The 16,765-nt window shown below is 45.8% G+C and overlaps 1 protein-coding gene across 1 annotated transcript; it reads right to left on the bottom strand.

The window, feature by feature from the left end:
- Positions 1-4,383: 4,383 nt before the first annotated feature.
- Positions 4,384-7,356, bottom strand: LOC137096785 (uncharacterized). Its single transcript, XM_067467019.1, has 3 exons — positions 7,254-7,356; positions 4,720-4,975; positions 4,384-4,631 (listed from the first exon to the last, which is right to left on the bottom strand). Exons 1-3 carry the CDS (start codon positions 7,292-7,294, stop codon positions 4,515-4,517), a joined length of 414 nt encoding a protein of 137 aa, XP_067323120.1. The 5' UTR covers positions 7,295-7,356; the 3' UTR covers positions 4,384-4,514.
- Between the last annotated feature and the right edge of the window lie 9,409 nt (positions 7,357-16,765).

Below are 16,765 nucleotides of genomic sequence, written 5' to 3'. Positions count from 1 at the left end.
ATATTTTGACCACTGGACTGGTCCCTTTGACTACAGTGTAGCATTTGCTATCAATTTTTGTTTTATATTCTGTGGCTGATTGCTATCTTTATGTTTTATATATTGGACTATTAAAAGAGTCAGAAAGTAAGTGCTTTTTTAATTAAATTGTTTTATACAAACTGGGTTTTTGTTTGGTTTATCTCTGCCTCCGTAAAGGCAGAGATGAACCAAACAGACAATAGTTCTTTCTTTCTCCCACCCTGGACATCATGCCACAGATATATAAACCCAATTTTCCTAGTTTCCAACAGACCCCTCGACCTCTGAGGATGCCTGCCATAGATGCAGATGAAACATCAGGAGAGAATGCTTCTGGAACATGGCCAGAAAACACACAGCATGCCAGTCTCTTTCTCTTATTTCACTCTTTTATTATTGTGGTTTCTTCTTCCCTGACTCACAAGTGTAAGATATGCCTTATATGTGGCTGGAAATATTATTGCAGTATGTTTTATATTTTGGACTATTAAAAGAGCCAGAAAGTAAGTGCTGTTTTAATTATATGGTTTTATACAAACTGAGTTTTTGTTTGGTTCATCTCTGCCTCTGTAAAGGCAGAGATGAACCAAACAGACAATAGTTCTTTCTTTCTCCCACCCTGGACATCATGCCACAGATATATAAACCCAATTTTCCTAGTTTCCAACAGACCCCTCGACCTCTGAGGATGCCTGCCATAGATGCAGACGAAACATCAGGAGAGAATGCTTCTGGAACATGGCCAGAAAACACACAGCATGCCAGTCTCTTTCTCTTATTTCACTCTTTTATTATTGTGGTTTCTTCTTCCCTGACTCACAAGTGTAAGATATGCCTTATATGTGGCTGGAAATATTATTGCAGTATGTTTTATATTTTGGACTATTAAAAGAGCCAGAAAGTAAGTGCTGTTTTAATTATATGGTTTTATACAAACTGAGTTTTTGTTTGGTTCATCTCTGCCTCTGTAAAGGCAGAGATGAACCAAACAGACAATAGTTCTTTCTTTCTCCCACTCTGGACATCATTCCACAGATATATAAACCCAACTTTCCTAGTTTCCAACAGACCCCTCAACCTCTGAGGATGCCTGCCATAGATGCAGATGAAACGTCAGGAGAGAATGCTTCTGGAACGTGACCAGAAAACACACAGCATCCCAGTATCTTTCTCTTATTTCACTCTTTTGTGATTGTGGGTTCTTCTTCCCAGACTCACAAGTCTAAGTGTTTTAAGACATGCCTTATATGTGGCTGGAAATATTATTGCAGTATGTTTTATATTTTGGATTATTAAAAGAGCCAGAAAGTAAGTGCTGTTTTAATTAAATTGTTTTATACAAACTTAGTTTTTGTTTGGTTCATCTCTGCCTCTTTAAAGGCAGAGATGAACCAAACAGACAATAGTTCTTTCTTTCTCCCACCCTGGACATCATTCCACAGATATATAAACGTATTTTCCTAGTTTCCTACAGACTCCTCAACCTCTGAAGATGCCTACTATAGATGCAGATGAACCGTCAGGAGAGAATGGCCAGACAGCCTGGAAAACTCACAGCAACCCAGTCTCTTTCTCGTATTCCACTCTTTTGTGATTGTGGTTTCTTCTTCCGTGACTCACAAGTCTAAGATATGCCTTATATGTGGCTGGAAATATTATTGCAGTATGTTTTATATTTTGGACTTTTAAAAGAGCCAGAAAGTAAGTGCTGTTTTAATTAAATTGTTTTATACAAACTGGGTTTTTGTTTGGTTCATCTCTGCCTCTGTAAAGTTCATCTCTGCCTCTGCCACAGATATATAAACCCAACTTTCCTAGTTTCCAACAGACTCCTCAACCTCTGAGGATGCCTGCTATAGATGCAGATGAAACGTCAGGAGAGAATGCTTCTGGAACATGGCCAGAAAACACACAGCATGCCAGCCTCTTTCTCTTATTTCACTCTTTTGTGATTGTGGGTTCTTCTTTCCAGACTCACAAGTCTAACTGTTTTAAGATATGCCTTATATGTGGCTGGAAATATTATTGCAGTATGTTTTATAGTTTGGACTATTAAAAGAGCCAGAAAGTAAGTGCTGTTTGAATTAAATTGTTTTATACAAACTGGGGTTTTTTTTTGTTCATCTCTGCCTCTGTAAAGGCAGAGATGAACCAAACAGACAATAGTTCTTTCTTTCTCCAACCCTGGACATCATTCCACAGATATATAAACCCAATTTTCCTAGTTTCCAACAGCCTCTGAGGATGCCTGCCATAGATGCAGACGAACCATCGGGAGAGAATGCTTCTGGAACATGGCCAGACAGCATGGAAAACTCACAGCAACCCAACCTCTTTCTCTTATTTCATTCTTTTGTGATTGTGGTTTCTTCTTCCCTGACTCACAAGTTTAAGATGTGCCTTATACGTGGCTGGAAATATTATTGCAGTATGTTTTATATTTTGGACTATTAAAAGAGTCAGAAAGTAAGTGCTGTTTTAATTAAATTGTTTTATGCAAACTGGGTTTTTGTTTGGTTCATCTCTGCCTCTGTAAAGGCAGAGATGAACCAGACAGCCTGGAAAACTCACAGCAACCCAACCTTTCTCTTATTTCCCTCTTTTGTGATTGTGGTTTCTTCTTCCCTGACTCACATGTTTAAGATGTGCCTTATACGTGGCTGGAAATATTATTGCAGTATGTTTTATATTTTGGACTATTAAAAGAGCCAGAAAGTAAGTGCTGTTTTAATTAAATTGTTTAATACAAACTGGGTTTTTGTTTGGTTCATCTCTGCCTCTGTAAAGGCAGAGATGAACCAGACAGCCTGGAAAACTCACAGCAACCCAACCTCTTTCTCTTATTTCACTCTTTTGTGATTGTGGGTTCTTCTTCCCAGACTCACAAGTCTAAGTGTTTTAAGATATGCCTTATATGTGGCTGGAAATATTATTGCAGTATATTTTATATTTTGGGCTATTAAAAGACCCAGAAAGTAAGTGCTGTTTTAATTAAATTGTTTTATACAAACTCAGTTTTTGTTTGGTTCATCTATGCCTCTGTAAAGGCAGAGATGAACCAAACAGACAATCGTTCTTTCTTTCTCCAACCCTGGACATCATTCCACAGATATAAACCCAACTTTCCTAGTTTCCAACAGACCCCTCAACCTCTGAGGATGCCTGCCATAGGTGCAGGCGAAACGTCAGGAGAGAATGCTTCTGGAACATGGCCAGAAAACACACAGCATCCCAGTCTCTTTCTCTTATTTCACTCTTTTGTGATTGTGGGTTCTTCTTCCCTGACTCACAAGTCTAAGATATGCCTTATATGTGGCTGGAAATATTATTGCAGTATGTTTTATATTTTGGACTATTAAAAGAGCCAGAAAGTAAGTGTTGTTTTAATTAAATTGTTTTATACAAACTGGGTTTTTGTTTGGTTCATCTCTGCCTCTGAAAAGGCAGAGATGAACCAGACAGCCTGGAAAACTCACAGCAACCCAGCCTCTTTCTCTTATTTCCCTCTTTTGTGATTGTGGTTTCTTCTTCCCTGACTCACAAGTCTAAGATATGCCTTATATGTGGCTGGAAATATTATTGCAGTATGTTTTATATTTTGGACTATTAAAAGAGCCAGAAAGTAAGTGTTGTTTTAATTAAATTGTTTTATACAAACTGGGTTTTTGTTTGGTTCATCTCTGCCTCTGAAAAGGCAGAGATGAACCAGACAGCCTGGAAAACTCACAGCAACCCAGCCTCTTTCTCTTATTTCACTCTTTTGTGCTTGTGGTTTCTTCTTCCCTGACTCACAAGTTTAAGATGTGCCTTATATGTGACTGGAAATATTATTGCAGTATGTTTTATATTTTGGACTATTAAAAGAGCCAGAAAGTAAGTGCTGTTTTAATTAAATTGTTTTATGCAAACTGGGTTTTTGTTTGGTTCGTCTCTGCCTCTGTAAAGGCAGAGATGAACCAGACAGCCTGGAAAACTCACAGCAACCCAACCTCTTTCTCTTATTTCCCTCTTTTGTGATTGTGGTTTCTTCTTCCCTGACTCACAAGTTTAAGATGTGCCTTATATGTGGCTGGAAATATTTTTGCAGTATGTTTTATATTTAGAACGTAAGTGCTGTTTGAATTAAATTGTTTTATACAAACTGGGTTTTTGTTTGGTTCATCTCTGCCTCTGTAAAGGCAGAGATGAACCAGACAGCCTGGAAAACTCACAGCAACCCAGCCTCTTTCACTTATTTCCCTCTTTTGTGATTGTGGTTTCTTCTTCCCTGACTCACAAGACAGGGAAGAAGATATGCCTTCATGTTTGGCTGGAAATATTATTGCAGTATATGCAAAGAAACACCTGGAGGCTGTGTTTGCATTCCAAAACAGAGGCTTTTATTTCTCTGAGGATGATGCTGAGCTAGGACTGGAGGCGTTAGGTAAGAAGGGAAGGGCAGGGGATCCTTTGGAGCAGTGTGCGCATGCGCAGCCCCATTGGGGCCCCCTTCTTCACTCTGAGGACCCAGCCCCCCAGCACTTGAGGCATCGGAGCAGGCAGGCCAGGTCCAGGTCGTTGCCTGCACCTGCGGAGACGTTGCAGATGAGCTCGCGGACTTTGTAGATCACCTGTGAAGAGAGAGAGAGAGAGAAGGAGTGGAGGTGGGTCAGGGGGAGGGAAAGGGAAAGGGAGGAGAGGAAAGGGGCGGGGACTCACCTGCTGGCGCAGGTAAGGTTCCTGGTCCTGGGAGGCGCCCGAGATGGTCTTGGCTAAGTCGCCCAGCTTTTTGGCCGCGTCCTGCAGGGTCTGGGCCACTTGGCCCATGTCCGGGCTCTCCTCGCCGCCGTTGCCGCCTTTCCCTCCGTTCCCTCCATTCCCTCCGTTTCTTCCGTTCCCTCCGTTTCCTCCATTCCCTCCGTTTCTTCCGTTTCCTCCATTCCCTCCACTGCCTCCACTTCTCTGGCCGCAACCACTGCGAGGAGGGAAGAAGGAAAAGAGGGAAGGTGAGGCAGAAGCCACGGAAAGTGGGGGGGGGGGGGGGAGGAGGGAATGAAGGAGGGAGGGAAGGAAGGAGGAAATGAAGGAGGGAGGGAAGGAAGGAGGGAGAGAAGGAAGGAAGGAAGGAAGGAAAGTGGGGAGGAAGGAGGGAATGAGGGAGGGAGGGAAGGAAGGAAAGTGGGGAGGAAGAAAGGAGGGAAGGAAGGAAAGTGGGGAGGAAGGAGGGAATGAGGGAGGGAAGGAAGGAAGGAAAGTGGGGAGGAAGGAGGGAATGAGGGAGGGAGGGAAGGAAGGAGGGAGAGAGGGAGGGAAGGAAGGAAAGTGGGGAGGAAGGAAAGAGGGAATGAGGGAGGGAGGGAAGGAAGGAAGGAAAGTGGGGAGGAAGAAAGGAGGGAAGGAAGGAAAGTGGGGAGGAAGGAAGGAGGGAATGAGGGAGGGAGGGAAGGAAGGAAGGAAAGTGGGAAGGAAGAAAGGAGGGAAGGAAGGAAAGTGGGGAGGAAGGAAGGAGGGAATGAGGGAGGGAAGGAAGGAAGGAAAGTGGGGAGGAAGGAGGGAAGGAGGGAGGGAAGGAAGGAAAGTGGGGAGGAAGGAGGGAGGGAAGGAAGGAAAGTGGGGAGGAAGGACTAAGTGGGGAGGAAGGGAAGGAGGGAGGGAAGGAAGGAAAGTGGGGAGGAAGGAAGGAAAGTGGGGAGAAAGGAAGGAGGGAGGGAAGGAAAGGTGGGAAGGAAAAAGGAGGGAGGGAAGGACGGAAGGGAGGTGGGAAGGAAGAAAGGTGGGAATGGAGGGAGGGGGGTAGGGAAAGAAACACAAACCAGGCAAGGAAAGGAAGGAAGGGTTGACAGAAGGAGCGACTGAGAGAAAGAAGAAAGGAAAGTGAAGGAAAGGAGGGAGGAAAGACGCAGGGAAGGAAGGAAGGTGGGGAGGAAGGAAGGAGGGGAGGGAGGGAGGAAGGACAGAAGGAAGGGAAGGTGGGAAGGAAGGAGGGAAGGAAGGATGGACGGAAGGAGGGACGGGAACAAGGAGGGACGGAAGGAAGGTGGGAAGGAAGAAAGGTGAGAATGGAGGGAGGAGGGTAGAGAAAGAAACACAAACCAGGCAAGGAAAGGAAGGAGGGTTGACAGAAGGAGCGACGGAGAGAAAGAAGAAAGGAAAGAAGCCAGGAAAGTGAAGGAAAGGAGGGAGGGAGGGAAGGAAGACGGACCTGAACGAAGGAAAGAAAGAAAAGAAGGAAGGAAGGAAAGAACGAAGGAAGGAGCGAAGGAAGGAAGAATGGAGGGAGGGAGGAAAAAAGGAAGAGAGGGAGCGAGAAAAGAGAAGCCAGGCAAGTGAAGGAAAGGAAGAAGGGGGGAACGAAAAAAGAAGGGAGGGCGGAAGAAAGGCGGGTCGGAGAGAAGCAGCGGCAGCAGCCAGAGAAGAAAGGAAGGAAAGAAGGAAAGAGAGAGAAAAAAGGAAGGAAAGAAGGCAGACTGGGGAAGGAAAGGAGGAAGGAGAGAGAGAGGAAAGGAGCGAAGGAAGGAGGGAAGGAAGAAAGAAAGAAGCCAAACAAGTGAGGGAAAAGATGAAGGAGGGAAGGAAGGAAGAAAGGAGGGAGGGAGGCGGATCGGAGAGAAGCAGAGGCAGCAGCCAGGGAAGAAAGACAGGAAACAAGGAAGGAAAGAGAGAAAGGAAGGAGAAAGGAAGGAAAGAAGGCAGACTAGGAAAGGAAAGGAGGAAGGAGAGAAGAATGAAGCGAAGGAAGGAAGGAGGGGAAAAAAGAAAGAAAGAAGCCAAACAAGTGAAGGAAAGGACGAAGGAGGGAGGGAAGAAAGAAGGGAGGGAGGGAGGCGGGTGGGAGAGAAGCAGAGGCAGCAGCCAGGGAAGATAGGAAGGAAACAAGGAAAGAGAGAGAGAAAGGAAGGAAAGAAGCCAGACTAGGGAAGGAAAGGAGGAAGGAGAGAGAGAAGAAAGGAGCGAAGGGAGGGGGGGGGAGGGAGGGAGGGAGGGAGGGAGGGAGGGAGGGAGGGAGGGAGGGAGGGAGGGAGGGAGGGAGGAAGGAAGGAAGGAAGGAAGGAAGGAAGAAGCCAGGCAAGTGAAGGAAAGGATGAAGGAGGGAGAGAGGAAATAAGGCGGGTGGGAGAGAAGCAGATGCAGCAGCCAGTGAAGAAAGACAGGAAACAAGGAAGGAAAGAGAGAAAGGAAGGAGAAAGGAAGGAAAGAAGGCAGACTAGGGAAGGCAAGGAGGAAGGAGAGAGAGAAGGAGAGGCCCTTCTTACAAGGCGGAGGCTCCGTTCCTGCTCTGCCCTCCGGAATTCATTCTGGCAGCTGGGCTCGGGAGCGAGAGTGTCCCGGGATGCGGCGTGGGCCCTTCTTATCCTCTGCCTCCACCCCCGGGCTTTTCCTCCTCGGCCCCTTCCGCCTCGGGATCCCTTTGGCCCGGTTCTGCCCCGGTCCATCCTCTCCTCCTTCGGCTCCTTTCCCCAAAGGCCAGGGCGCGACTCTTCCCTTTGAACCGCCCTCCTTGCAAGCCTCGAGGAGGGAAGGGAGGAAGCCAGGGACTCGCTTTGGCAACCTCCTGAAACCTGTCCTGAGCAGAGAAGTTCATCCTGCAAAGAGAGAGGTTGCTGCTGCCTCAGGGCCAGCCCGGCCTCTTCTCCACGGAGATCTTGGGCCTTCTCCCCCAGAACAAGAGACAGAACCCCGAAAAGATTGTTTCTTTTCCTGCATCCTTGGTTGAGCACTTGGCATGGGACCTCTCCCACTTTCCTGATTCCACCTTCCCAAACACAGTGGACTTTCCTCGTCTCATTCTGTGGCCATAATGGCCATCACTGCTCAAGCAGGGAGCTTTGAGATGGGTTGTTGTAGGTTTTTCCGGGCTATATGGCCATGTTCTGGAGGCAATTTTTCTCCTGACATTTCGCCTGCATCTATGGCAAGCATCCTCAGAGGTAGTGAGGTCTGTTGGAAGTAGGAAAAATGGGTTTATATATATCTGTGGAATGACCAGGGTGAGACAAAGGACTTTTGTCTGCTGGAGCTAGGTGTGAATGTTTCAGCTGATCACCTTGATTAGCATTCAGTGGCTTGGAAGTGCCTGGGGAGAATCTTTTGTTGAGAGTGATTTGATGTGCCTGATCCCATTCTCACAACCACCATGTCAGACTACACAGAGAAGCCATTGAAATCCACAAGCATGTGCACAATTTCAACAGAAAGGAGGACACCATGAAAATGAACAAAATCTGGCTACCAGTATTAAAAAACTCAAAAATTACAACAGCAAAACAACAGAGGGGAAACAAACAGGCACATAAAATCACTCTCAACAAAAGATTCCCCCCCAGGCACTTCCAAGCCATTGAATGCTAATCAAGGTGATCAGCTGAAACATTCCCACCTAGCTCCAGCAAACAAAAGTCCTTTGTCTCACCCTGGTCATTCCACAGATTGCCTCCAGAACATGGCCATATAGCCCGGAAAAACCTACAACAACCCAGTGATTCCGGCCATGAAAGCCTTCGACAATACATAGCTTTGAGATGGTCGAACAGAAGCTCTCCGAAGGTCTAGGTGCCCTTACTGCCTATTGCAGGGAAAACCAGCTGATCCCTAATCCATCTAAAACACAGACATGTGCTTTTCATCTCAAGAACAGGCAAGCATCCCAAGCTCTGAGGATTATTACCTGGGAAGGATTCCCACTGGAGCATTGCAGCGCACCCAAATACCTGGGAGTCACCCTGGACCGTGCTCTGACCTACAAGAAGCACTGCCTGAATATCAAGCACAAAGTGGGTGCTAGAAACAATATCATACGAAAGCTGACTGGCACAACCTGGGGATCACAACCAGACACACTGAAGACATCTGCCCTTGCGCTATGCTACTCTCCTGCTGAGTACGCATGCCCAGTGTGGAACACATCTCACCATGCTCAAACAGTGGATGTGGCTCTTAATGAGACATGCCGCATTATCACGGGGTGTCTGCGTCCTACACCACTAGAGAAATTACACTGTCTAGCCCAGTGGTTCTCAACCTGGGGTCCCCAGATCTTTTTGGCCTTCAACTCCCAGAAATCCCAGCTAGTTTCCCAGAAATTAGGATTTCTGGGAGTTGAAGGCCAAAAAGATCTGGGGACCCCAGGTTGAGAATGACTGGTCTAGCCGGTATTGCACCACCTGACATCCGCTGGGAAGTAGCAGCCAATAGTGAAAGGACCAAGGCAGAGACATCTCCAGCTCATCCCCTGTTTGGGTATCAGCCAGCACGTCAACGACTTAAATCAAGAAATAGTTTTCTCAGATCTACAGAGACACTCGCTGGAACACCTCAGCAAGCGAGAGTCCAAAAGTGGCAGGCTCAAACCCAGAACCTCAACCAAGGGCTGATACCAAATGAGAGACTCCCCCCTGGGCACACAGAAAACTGGCCGACTTGGAAGGTGCTGAACACACTGCGCTCCGGCACCACGAGATGAAGAGTCAACCTTCAGAAATGGGGCCACAAAGTGGAATCCTCGACATGCGAGTGCGGAGAAGAGCAAACTACTGACCACCTGCTGCAATGCAACCTGAGCCCTGCCACATGCACAAGGGAGGACCTTCTTGCAGCAACACCAGAGGCATTCCAAGTGGCCAGATACTGGTCAAAGGACATTTAATCAACTCTCATACTCACAAATTTTGTAATCTGCTTGTTTGCTTTGCTCTGTTAGAAATGTAATATAATTTGACTGGTTGTTCTGACACGACAAATAAAATAACCTATGGATGTGATCCATCACCTATGGATGTGAGAGCTGGACCTTAGGGAAGGCTGAGCGAAGGAAGAGAGATGCTTTTGAACGGTGTTGTTGGAGGAAAGTTCTGAGAGTGCCTTGGACCACCAGAAGATCCAACCAGTCCATACTTGAAGAAAGAAAGCCCAACTGCTCATTGGAGGGAAGGATAGTAGAGGCCAAGATGAAGTCCTTTGGCCACATCATGAGAAGACAGGAAAGCTTAGAGAAGACAATTATGCTGGGGAAAATGGAAGGCAAAAGGAAGAGGGGCCGACCAAGGGCAAGATGGATGGATGGCATCCCTGAAGTGACTGCATTGACCTTGAAGGAGCTGGGGGTGGTGACGGCCAACAGGGAGCTCTGGCGTGGACTGGTCCATGTAGTCATGAAGAGTTGGAAACAACTGAACGAATGAACAACAACTGATTATATGAGTCTAGATAAAGGTAAAGATTTCCCCCTGACATTAAGGGGGTTGGTGCTCATCTCAATTTCTAAACCGAAGAGCTGGGCACCTTCCAAGGCATTGAATGTTTGCCTCATATGTGTATATTGTAATCTGCTCTGAGTCTCTCCAACGAGATAAAGCAGAATATAAATAAAGTGTATTATTATTATTATTATTATTATTATCAAAAATAGCTGATCACAGCACCCCCCACCCCCCCTTTTTAAGCATGCATATAGACAAAATCCCTTTTCAAGCATGAATTCAAAATGAATTCAGTACATCAAATAATCAGTGCCACAAGGACCCCAAGATCTTTTTCACACGTACTTTTCTCGAGCCAGGCATCCCAGGTCCTAGGAGAAAATTGTTTACCTGTCAATATAAAAAGGGGAGAGATGGAGCAGCAGTACATGAAGGAGAATATGGTGCAGTTTTGGGGTGTTTAAAAGTGACATGGAGGGGGAAATGAGAAACTGATGCTGATATAATCAGTTTTCATATGGCAGTGACATCTCCAGCTCATCCCCTGTTTGGGTATCAGTCAGCACGTCAACGACTTAAATCAAGAAATAGTTTTCATAGATCTACAGAGACACTCGCTGGAACACCACAGCAAGCGAGAGTCCAAAAGTGGCAGGCTCAAACCCAGAACCTCAATCCGTGGGTGATACCAGATGAGAGACTCCCCCCTGGGCACACAGAGGACTGGGTGACTTGGAAGGCACTGAACAGAACAGACTGCACTCTGGCACCATGAGATGCAGAGCCAACCTTAAGAAATGGGGCTACAAAGTGGAATCCATGACATACGAGTGTGGAGAAGAACAAACCACAGACCACCTGCTGCAATGCACCCTGAGCCCTGCCACATGCACGATGGAGGACCTTCTTGCAGCAACACCAGAGGCACTCCAAGTGGCCAGATACTGGTCAAAGGACATTTAATCAACTACCAAGCTTGCAAAATCTGTCTTTTGTGTGTTTGTTTGTTCTGTCAAAAATATAATACAACTGTTCGCTTGCCTGTCACGATAAATAAAATAAATTATGGCTTGGATGGCAGGATGGGAGAGGGCTCTTGTGGGTGCCCATTTCCTGCCCCAATTAAATGTCTGTCTCGAGTCTCTCTCCTGGAGGCAGAGCCAAGGGAGATGAGTTTCAACAGAGTTGTTATCATGGTTGTTATTGTGTTGTCAGTGATAACGACAAAAGGAGAGGTTCTCTGAAAGAATCTGCAACTTCCACACCCATCTATTAAGATGGTGGCCAATTTAGTTCTCCCCTGTCATAAACCAATCTTTGTGGCTTTGTTTGTGTACATTGCTCTCCTTGTGATGGAAAGAAGTGACAGAATTCGTCCTGTGCCTATGAAGGGTGGGTTACTGTTTGGCTATTTATTTATCGTGTCAGGAGCAAACCAAACAGTTGTATTGCATTAAAAAAGAAACACAAAGTTTGCAAACTTGACATTCTATTAAATGTCCTTTGACCAGTAACTGGCCACTTGAAGTGCCTTTGGTGTTGCTACAAGAAGGTCCTCCACAGATGTCCAAATCTGTCACTCCTTCTCACCTGTTACCAAGGAGGCTGTCCAAACCTTGAACCGGTGCTTGGCTGCTGTGTCAGACTGGATGAGAGCTAACACATTGAAATTGAATCCAGACAAGACAGAGGTCCTACTGGTCAGTCGTAAGGCCGAACAGGGCATAGGGTTACAGCCTGTGTTGGATGGGGTCGCACTCCCCCTGAAGACCAGGTTGGCAGCTTGGGAGTGATCCTGGACTCATCGCTGAGCCTAGAACCCCAGGTTTTGGCGGTGGCTGGGAGAGCTTTTGCACAATTAAAACTTGTGCGCCAGCTGCGCCCGTACCTTGGGAAGTCTGATCTGGCCACAGTGGTCCACGCTCTTGTTACATCCCGAATAGATTACTGCAACACGCTCTACGTAGGGTTGCCTTACAGGGAGCATACCACCCCCCTGCTATGTCAGCTCCACTGGCTGCCGATCCAGTTCCGAGCACAATTCAAAGTGCTGGTTTTGACCTACAAAACCCTTTACGGCTCTGGCCCAGCGTATCTGTCCAAATGTATCTCCTTCTACATCGGACCTTGGAGTTTAAGCTCCTCTGGGGAGGTCCTACCCTCGGCCCCACCTTTATCACAAGCGAGACTGGTGGGGACGAGGAACAGGGCCTTCTCAGTGGTGGCTCCTCGCCTGTGGAATTCACTCCCCGGGGAAATTAGGTCATCAACATCCCTCCTCTCTTTCAGAAGGAAGTTAAAAACCTGGATATGGGACCAGACCTTTGGGTAAGCTGGCAGATTGATAAAGGACAATGACGACCAGAGTAGGAAAGGACAATGACAATGCTGGATGGATTATGGATTTATGAATTGGTGAACGTTGACCACAAGATGATTTTATTGCTGCTATTGTATTAATTTGATTATTTTAACTAGTTATAATTGTTGTTGTTATATTATATTTTGTATATTGTATTTTGTGAACTGTTAGGCATCGAATTGTACCTTTTGTAAGCCGCCCTGAGTCCCCCCTAGGGGGTTGAGAAGGGCGGGGTAGAAGCACCCCAAATAAATAAATAAATAAATAAATAAATAAATAAATAAATAGTGCATGTGGCAGGGCTCAGGTTATATTGTAGGAGGTGGTCAGTGGTTTGCTCTTCTCCACACTCACATGTCGTGGATTCCACTTTGTGGCCCTATTTCTTAAGGTTGGCTCTGCATCTCGTGGTGCCAGAGCGCAGTCTGTCCAAGTCGCCCAGTTTTCTGTGTGCCCAGGAGGGAGTCTCTCATTTGGTATCAGTCATTGATTGAGATTCCAGGGTTTTACCTGGCACTTTTGGACTCTTGCTTGCTGAGGTGTTCCAGCGAATATCTTTGTAGATCTTAGAAAATTATTTCCTGATTTATGTCGTTGGCGTGCTGGCTGATACCCAAACAGGGGATGGGCTGGAGATGTCACTGCCTTGGTCCTTTCACTATTTGGCTGAGGGAATTGAAGGAATTGGAAGAAGAAATGCAGTGCCTTTATCTCAGAGGTTGAATCTCAGTTCCTTTGTAATGCTTTTAGTCAAATGAATGGCTGCTGACTATATCTCCAGGTCACACCTGGCATCTTCCCCGGAGCAAAGTGCAGTCCTCATTTTGATGAATGAGCCCAGAGATGAGACCAAAAAGGCTGTTCTCTGATTATTAAACAGAAGCTGGGTGTGGATCGCCAGAAGGCAGGGGCCCCTTTGGAACCTGGAACAGCAAAGTAGATATGAGTAGGAAAGAAGAAAACAAATTATCTAGAATCAAAAGGCATCCAGTAGGCATATTATCTGAATGCCCTTCTGCCCAACATGGCTTCCTTGTCTCTCCTTCCAGGACTCAAGCTCAAAGGTCAATTTTCTGGGAAGTCTACCACCCAAAATGAAGCTGGATGGATTTCTGGCCAATCAGGAAGGGCAAAGGGACTTTGAATGGCTACCAAAGAGGATAAAATATCTTGCACTGTCTTGCATTGTTATGTCTGATTCCTCTCAAGTCAAAACTCTGTATCAGACATCCTTTCAGCCCTGGAAATAATCAACCTCTGTTCCTGTTGCCTTCAAACGTGGTTTGTGTGTTGATCTGGCTGGCAAAGTAGCAAAGCACACTGGGCACTGGATGCTCATCCTACTCCTTGGTGGGGAGCTGAATTTCGGTTTCAACTCTACTCCTCAGCTTTCTTTTAACATTGAAAGCTGCGCAAAATATGTAAAAATATCTTTTTGTTTTCCATATGAATGTAGCAAGAAATCTGTGAAAAGGTTGGGAACCATTGATCAACACTATAGAATAAATGTAGTCTGGTGCTACTTTAACTTCCCTGGCTCAAAGCTCTAGAATAATGGGAGGTGTAGTTTTACAAGGTCTTTAGAGTCTAAAGACCTTGTAAAACTACACCTCCCAAGATTCTAGAGCTTTAAGCCAGGGAAGTTAAAGTAGCACCAGACTACACTGCTTTAACTGCCTTGACTCAATGCAATGAAATCATGAGAGTTGTAGTTTGGTGATGCACCAACCCTTTGGCAGTATAGTCTAAACTTTAGACTAAAGACTAGGGTCACATGCTTTGATGTTTTACCATCCTTGTGGGAGGCTTCTCTCATGGGGAGCTGGAGCTGACAGAGGGAGCTCATCCGTGCTCTCCCTGGATTCGAACCTGCAACCTGTCAGTCTTCAGTTCAGTTCTGCCAGCACAAGGGTTTAACCCACTGCGCCACCAGGGACTCCTGTGGGGGTGATAGCTGAGCTTGGAACTTTTGAGTACTTTTACATTTTTGTTCAGGCTTGAGCTATGCAGATGTTCAGAGAGAGACAGTCTAAAGAAAGAAGCAGAGAGAAACAGAGTTTAGAGTGTGCTCTTGCTTCATTAGCTGCTGAAGGGGTTTATCTACATGGACAAAAGGAAGACTATTTTAAACCTCTCATTAAAAGACTTTATGTGAGTTGATACAACTGATCACAAGATTGTAAATGCGTTGCCCTGCATTAAATTTATTGTTCTTTATTTATTATCTGTGTGGCATATTTTCTTTCTCTGGCAAGATAGTGTGTGGACTGGACAAACGTGAACTACACATGATTTTCATGTCCTCACAAAGTGTTGGGAAGGATGATTTATCATACAGCTCAGGAATACTCTGTTTGAAATTAATACACCAGCAAACAATCCATTTTATTCAGGTGTTCTCAGTTGATTTGCCATCACACTGTGGAGCAGGCAGGGGCAAACTTCGGCCCTCCCTCCAGGTGTTTTGGACTCCAACTCCCACAATTCCTAACATCCTCAGGCCCCTTCCTTTTTCCCCTCAGCCACTTAAGCCAAAGTTTGCCCATGCCTGTTGTAGAAAGTTGTTCACAAAGTTGTTTCTTTGTGAAAAGAAACACCTCCTCTCCTCGAATATGATTTTTGTTCCTGGCTTATCAATGTCATTTCCTAATTGGTTCTATCATAAACACATAGGGAAACTTTATTAAACTACAAAAACTTTGTCTTTGCAGGAGGGACATCCTGCTAGAGAACACTTTGCTCTAGTTTCACAATGATGGAATATCTTGTAGAGTCTCCACCAATTTAACATCGTTTTTGGGCACAAAAATGAAGTTTCTGGAACATAACAAGCACTTTCAAAGTAAGGACACCTCCTATGAACCAGCTAGGGTGTTAAGATCGTCTGGGGAGGCCCTGCTCTCAGTCCTGCCTGCGTCACAAATATGTTTGGCGGGGATGAGAAACAGGGCCTTCTCAGTGGTGGCGCCTCGGCTATGGAACACCCTTCCTACAGATATTAGATTGGCCCTGTTGACATTTTGGAGGAAGGTGAAGACCTGGCTGTTTGAGCAGGCATTTGAATAGGTAGTGTAACGAACATAGGAATATGGGACAATTGGATGATGAGAATGGATCTTGATTTTGACTATGAGATGCTAATGAGATGTTTTATTGATTTATATTGGCTGTTTATTACACTACTGTTTTTAATTGTTTTTAACTGTTTTATGGTGTTTTTGAGCATTGAATTTTGCTATTGTTAACCGCTCTGAATCGCCCGAGGGCTGAGAAGAGCGGTATACAAATATAGTAAATAAATAAATAAGGACTACCCAATTAAACAGGAAATAACACTTGCAGGTAATGGTGGAGTTCTTTCTCAAAAGGGGCATTTCAGCTCCTCCCACAAATTGTGTAATTGTGTCATTTTGAAGCTGAGAAGGACAAATACCATGACATGACAGAATTGGCTATTTGGCTCATCTCCACTTTTGCCCAAACACTTGCCAACCAGCTTAGAAGGAGTCTGAAAAGATAATCCTTTGCAATGCCAAGATATCTCTACCCTACACTCGAAGCCTATGTCATGTGCAGATACAAAATGGGGGACGCATGGCTTGAGAGTAGTACGTGTGAAAAAGATCTTGGAGTTCTCGTGGACAACAAGTTAAACATGGGCCAACAATGTGATGTGGCGGCAAAAAAAGCCAATGAGATTCTGGCCTGCATCAATAGGAGCCTAGTGTCTAGATCTAGGGAAGTCATGCTCCCCATGCTCTATTCTGCTTTGGTTAGACCACACCTGGAATATTGTGTCCAATTGTAAACTGCTCTGAGTTGCCTACGGGCTGAGAGAGAGCGGTATACAAATGAAGTAAATAATAATAATAAAGCCTCTCGGGTGCTGGACGAGTGCCTGACCGCTGTGGCTGTCTGGAGGAGGTCAAACAAGCTGAAGATTAATCCCGACAAGACAGAGGTCCTCCTGGTCGATCGTAAACTGGATCGGGGTATAGGGTGGCAACCTGCGCTGGACGGGGTTGCACTCCTCCTGAAGTCACAGGTCTGCAGTTTGGGTGTCCTCCTGGACTCATCACTTATGCTTGAAGCTCAGGCGTCGGTGGTGGCCGGGAGGGCCTTCGCACAATTGAGACTCGTGCGCCAACTGCGACCGTACCTCGTGAAGTCGGATCTGGCCAGGGTGGTCCACGCCTTAGTCACCTCC

The sequence above is a fragment of the Anolis sagrei genome, chromosome 4 (assembly GCF_037176765.1).
Source record: "Anolis sagrei isolate rAnoSag1 chromosome 4, rAnoSag1.mat, whole genome shotgun sequence".
Classification (NCBI taxonomy): domain Eukaryota; kingdom Metazoa; phylum Chordata; class Lepidosauria; order Squamata; family Dactyloidae; genus Anolis; species Anolis sagrei.
The sequence above is the reverse complement of the archived record's forward strand: the minus strand, read 5'-3'. Positions and strand labels throughout refer to the sequence as shown.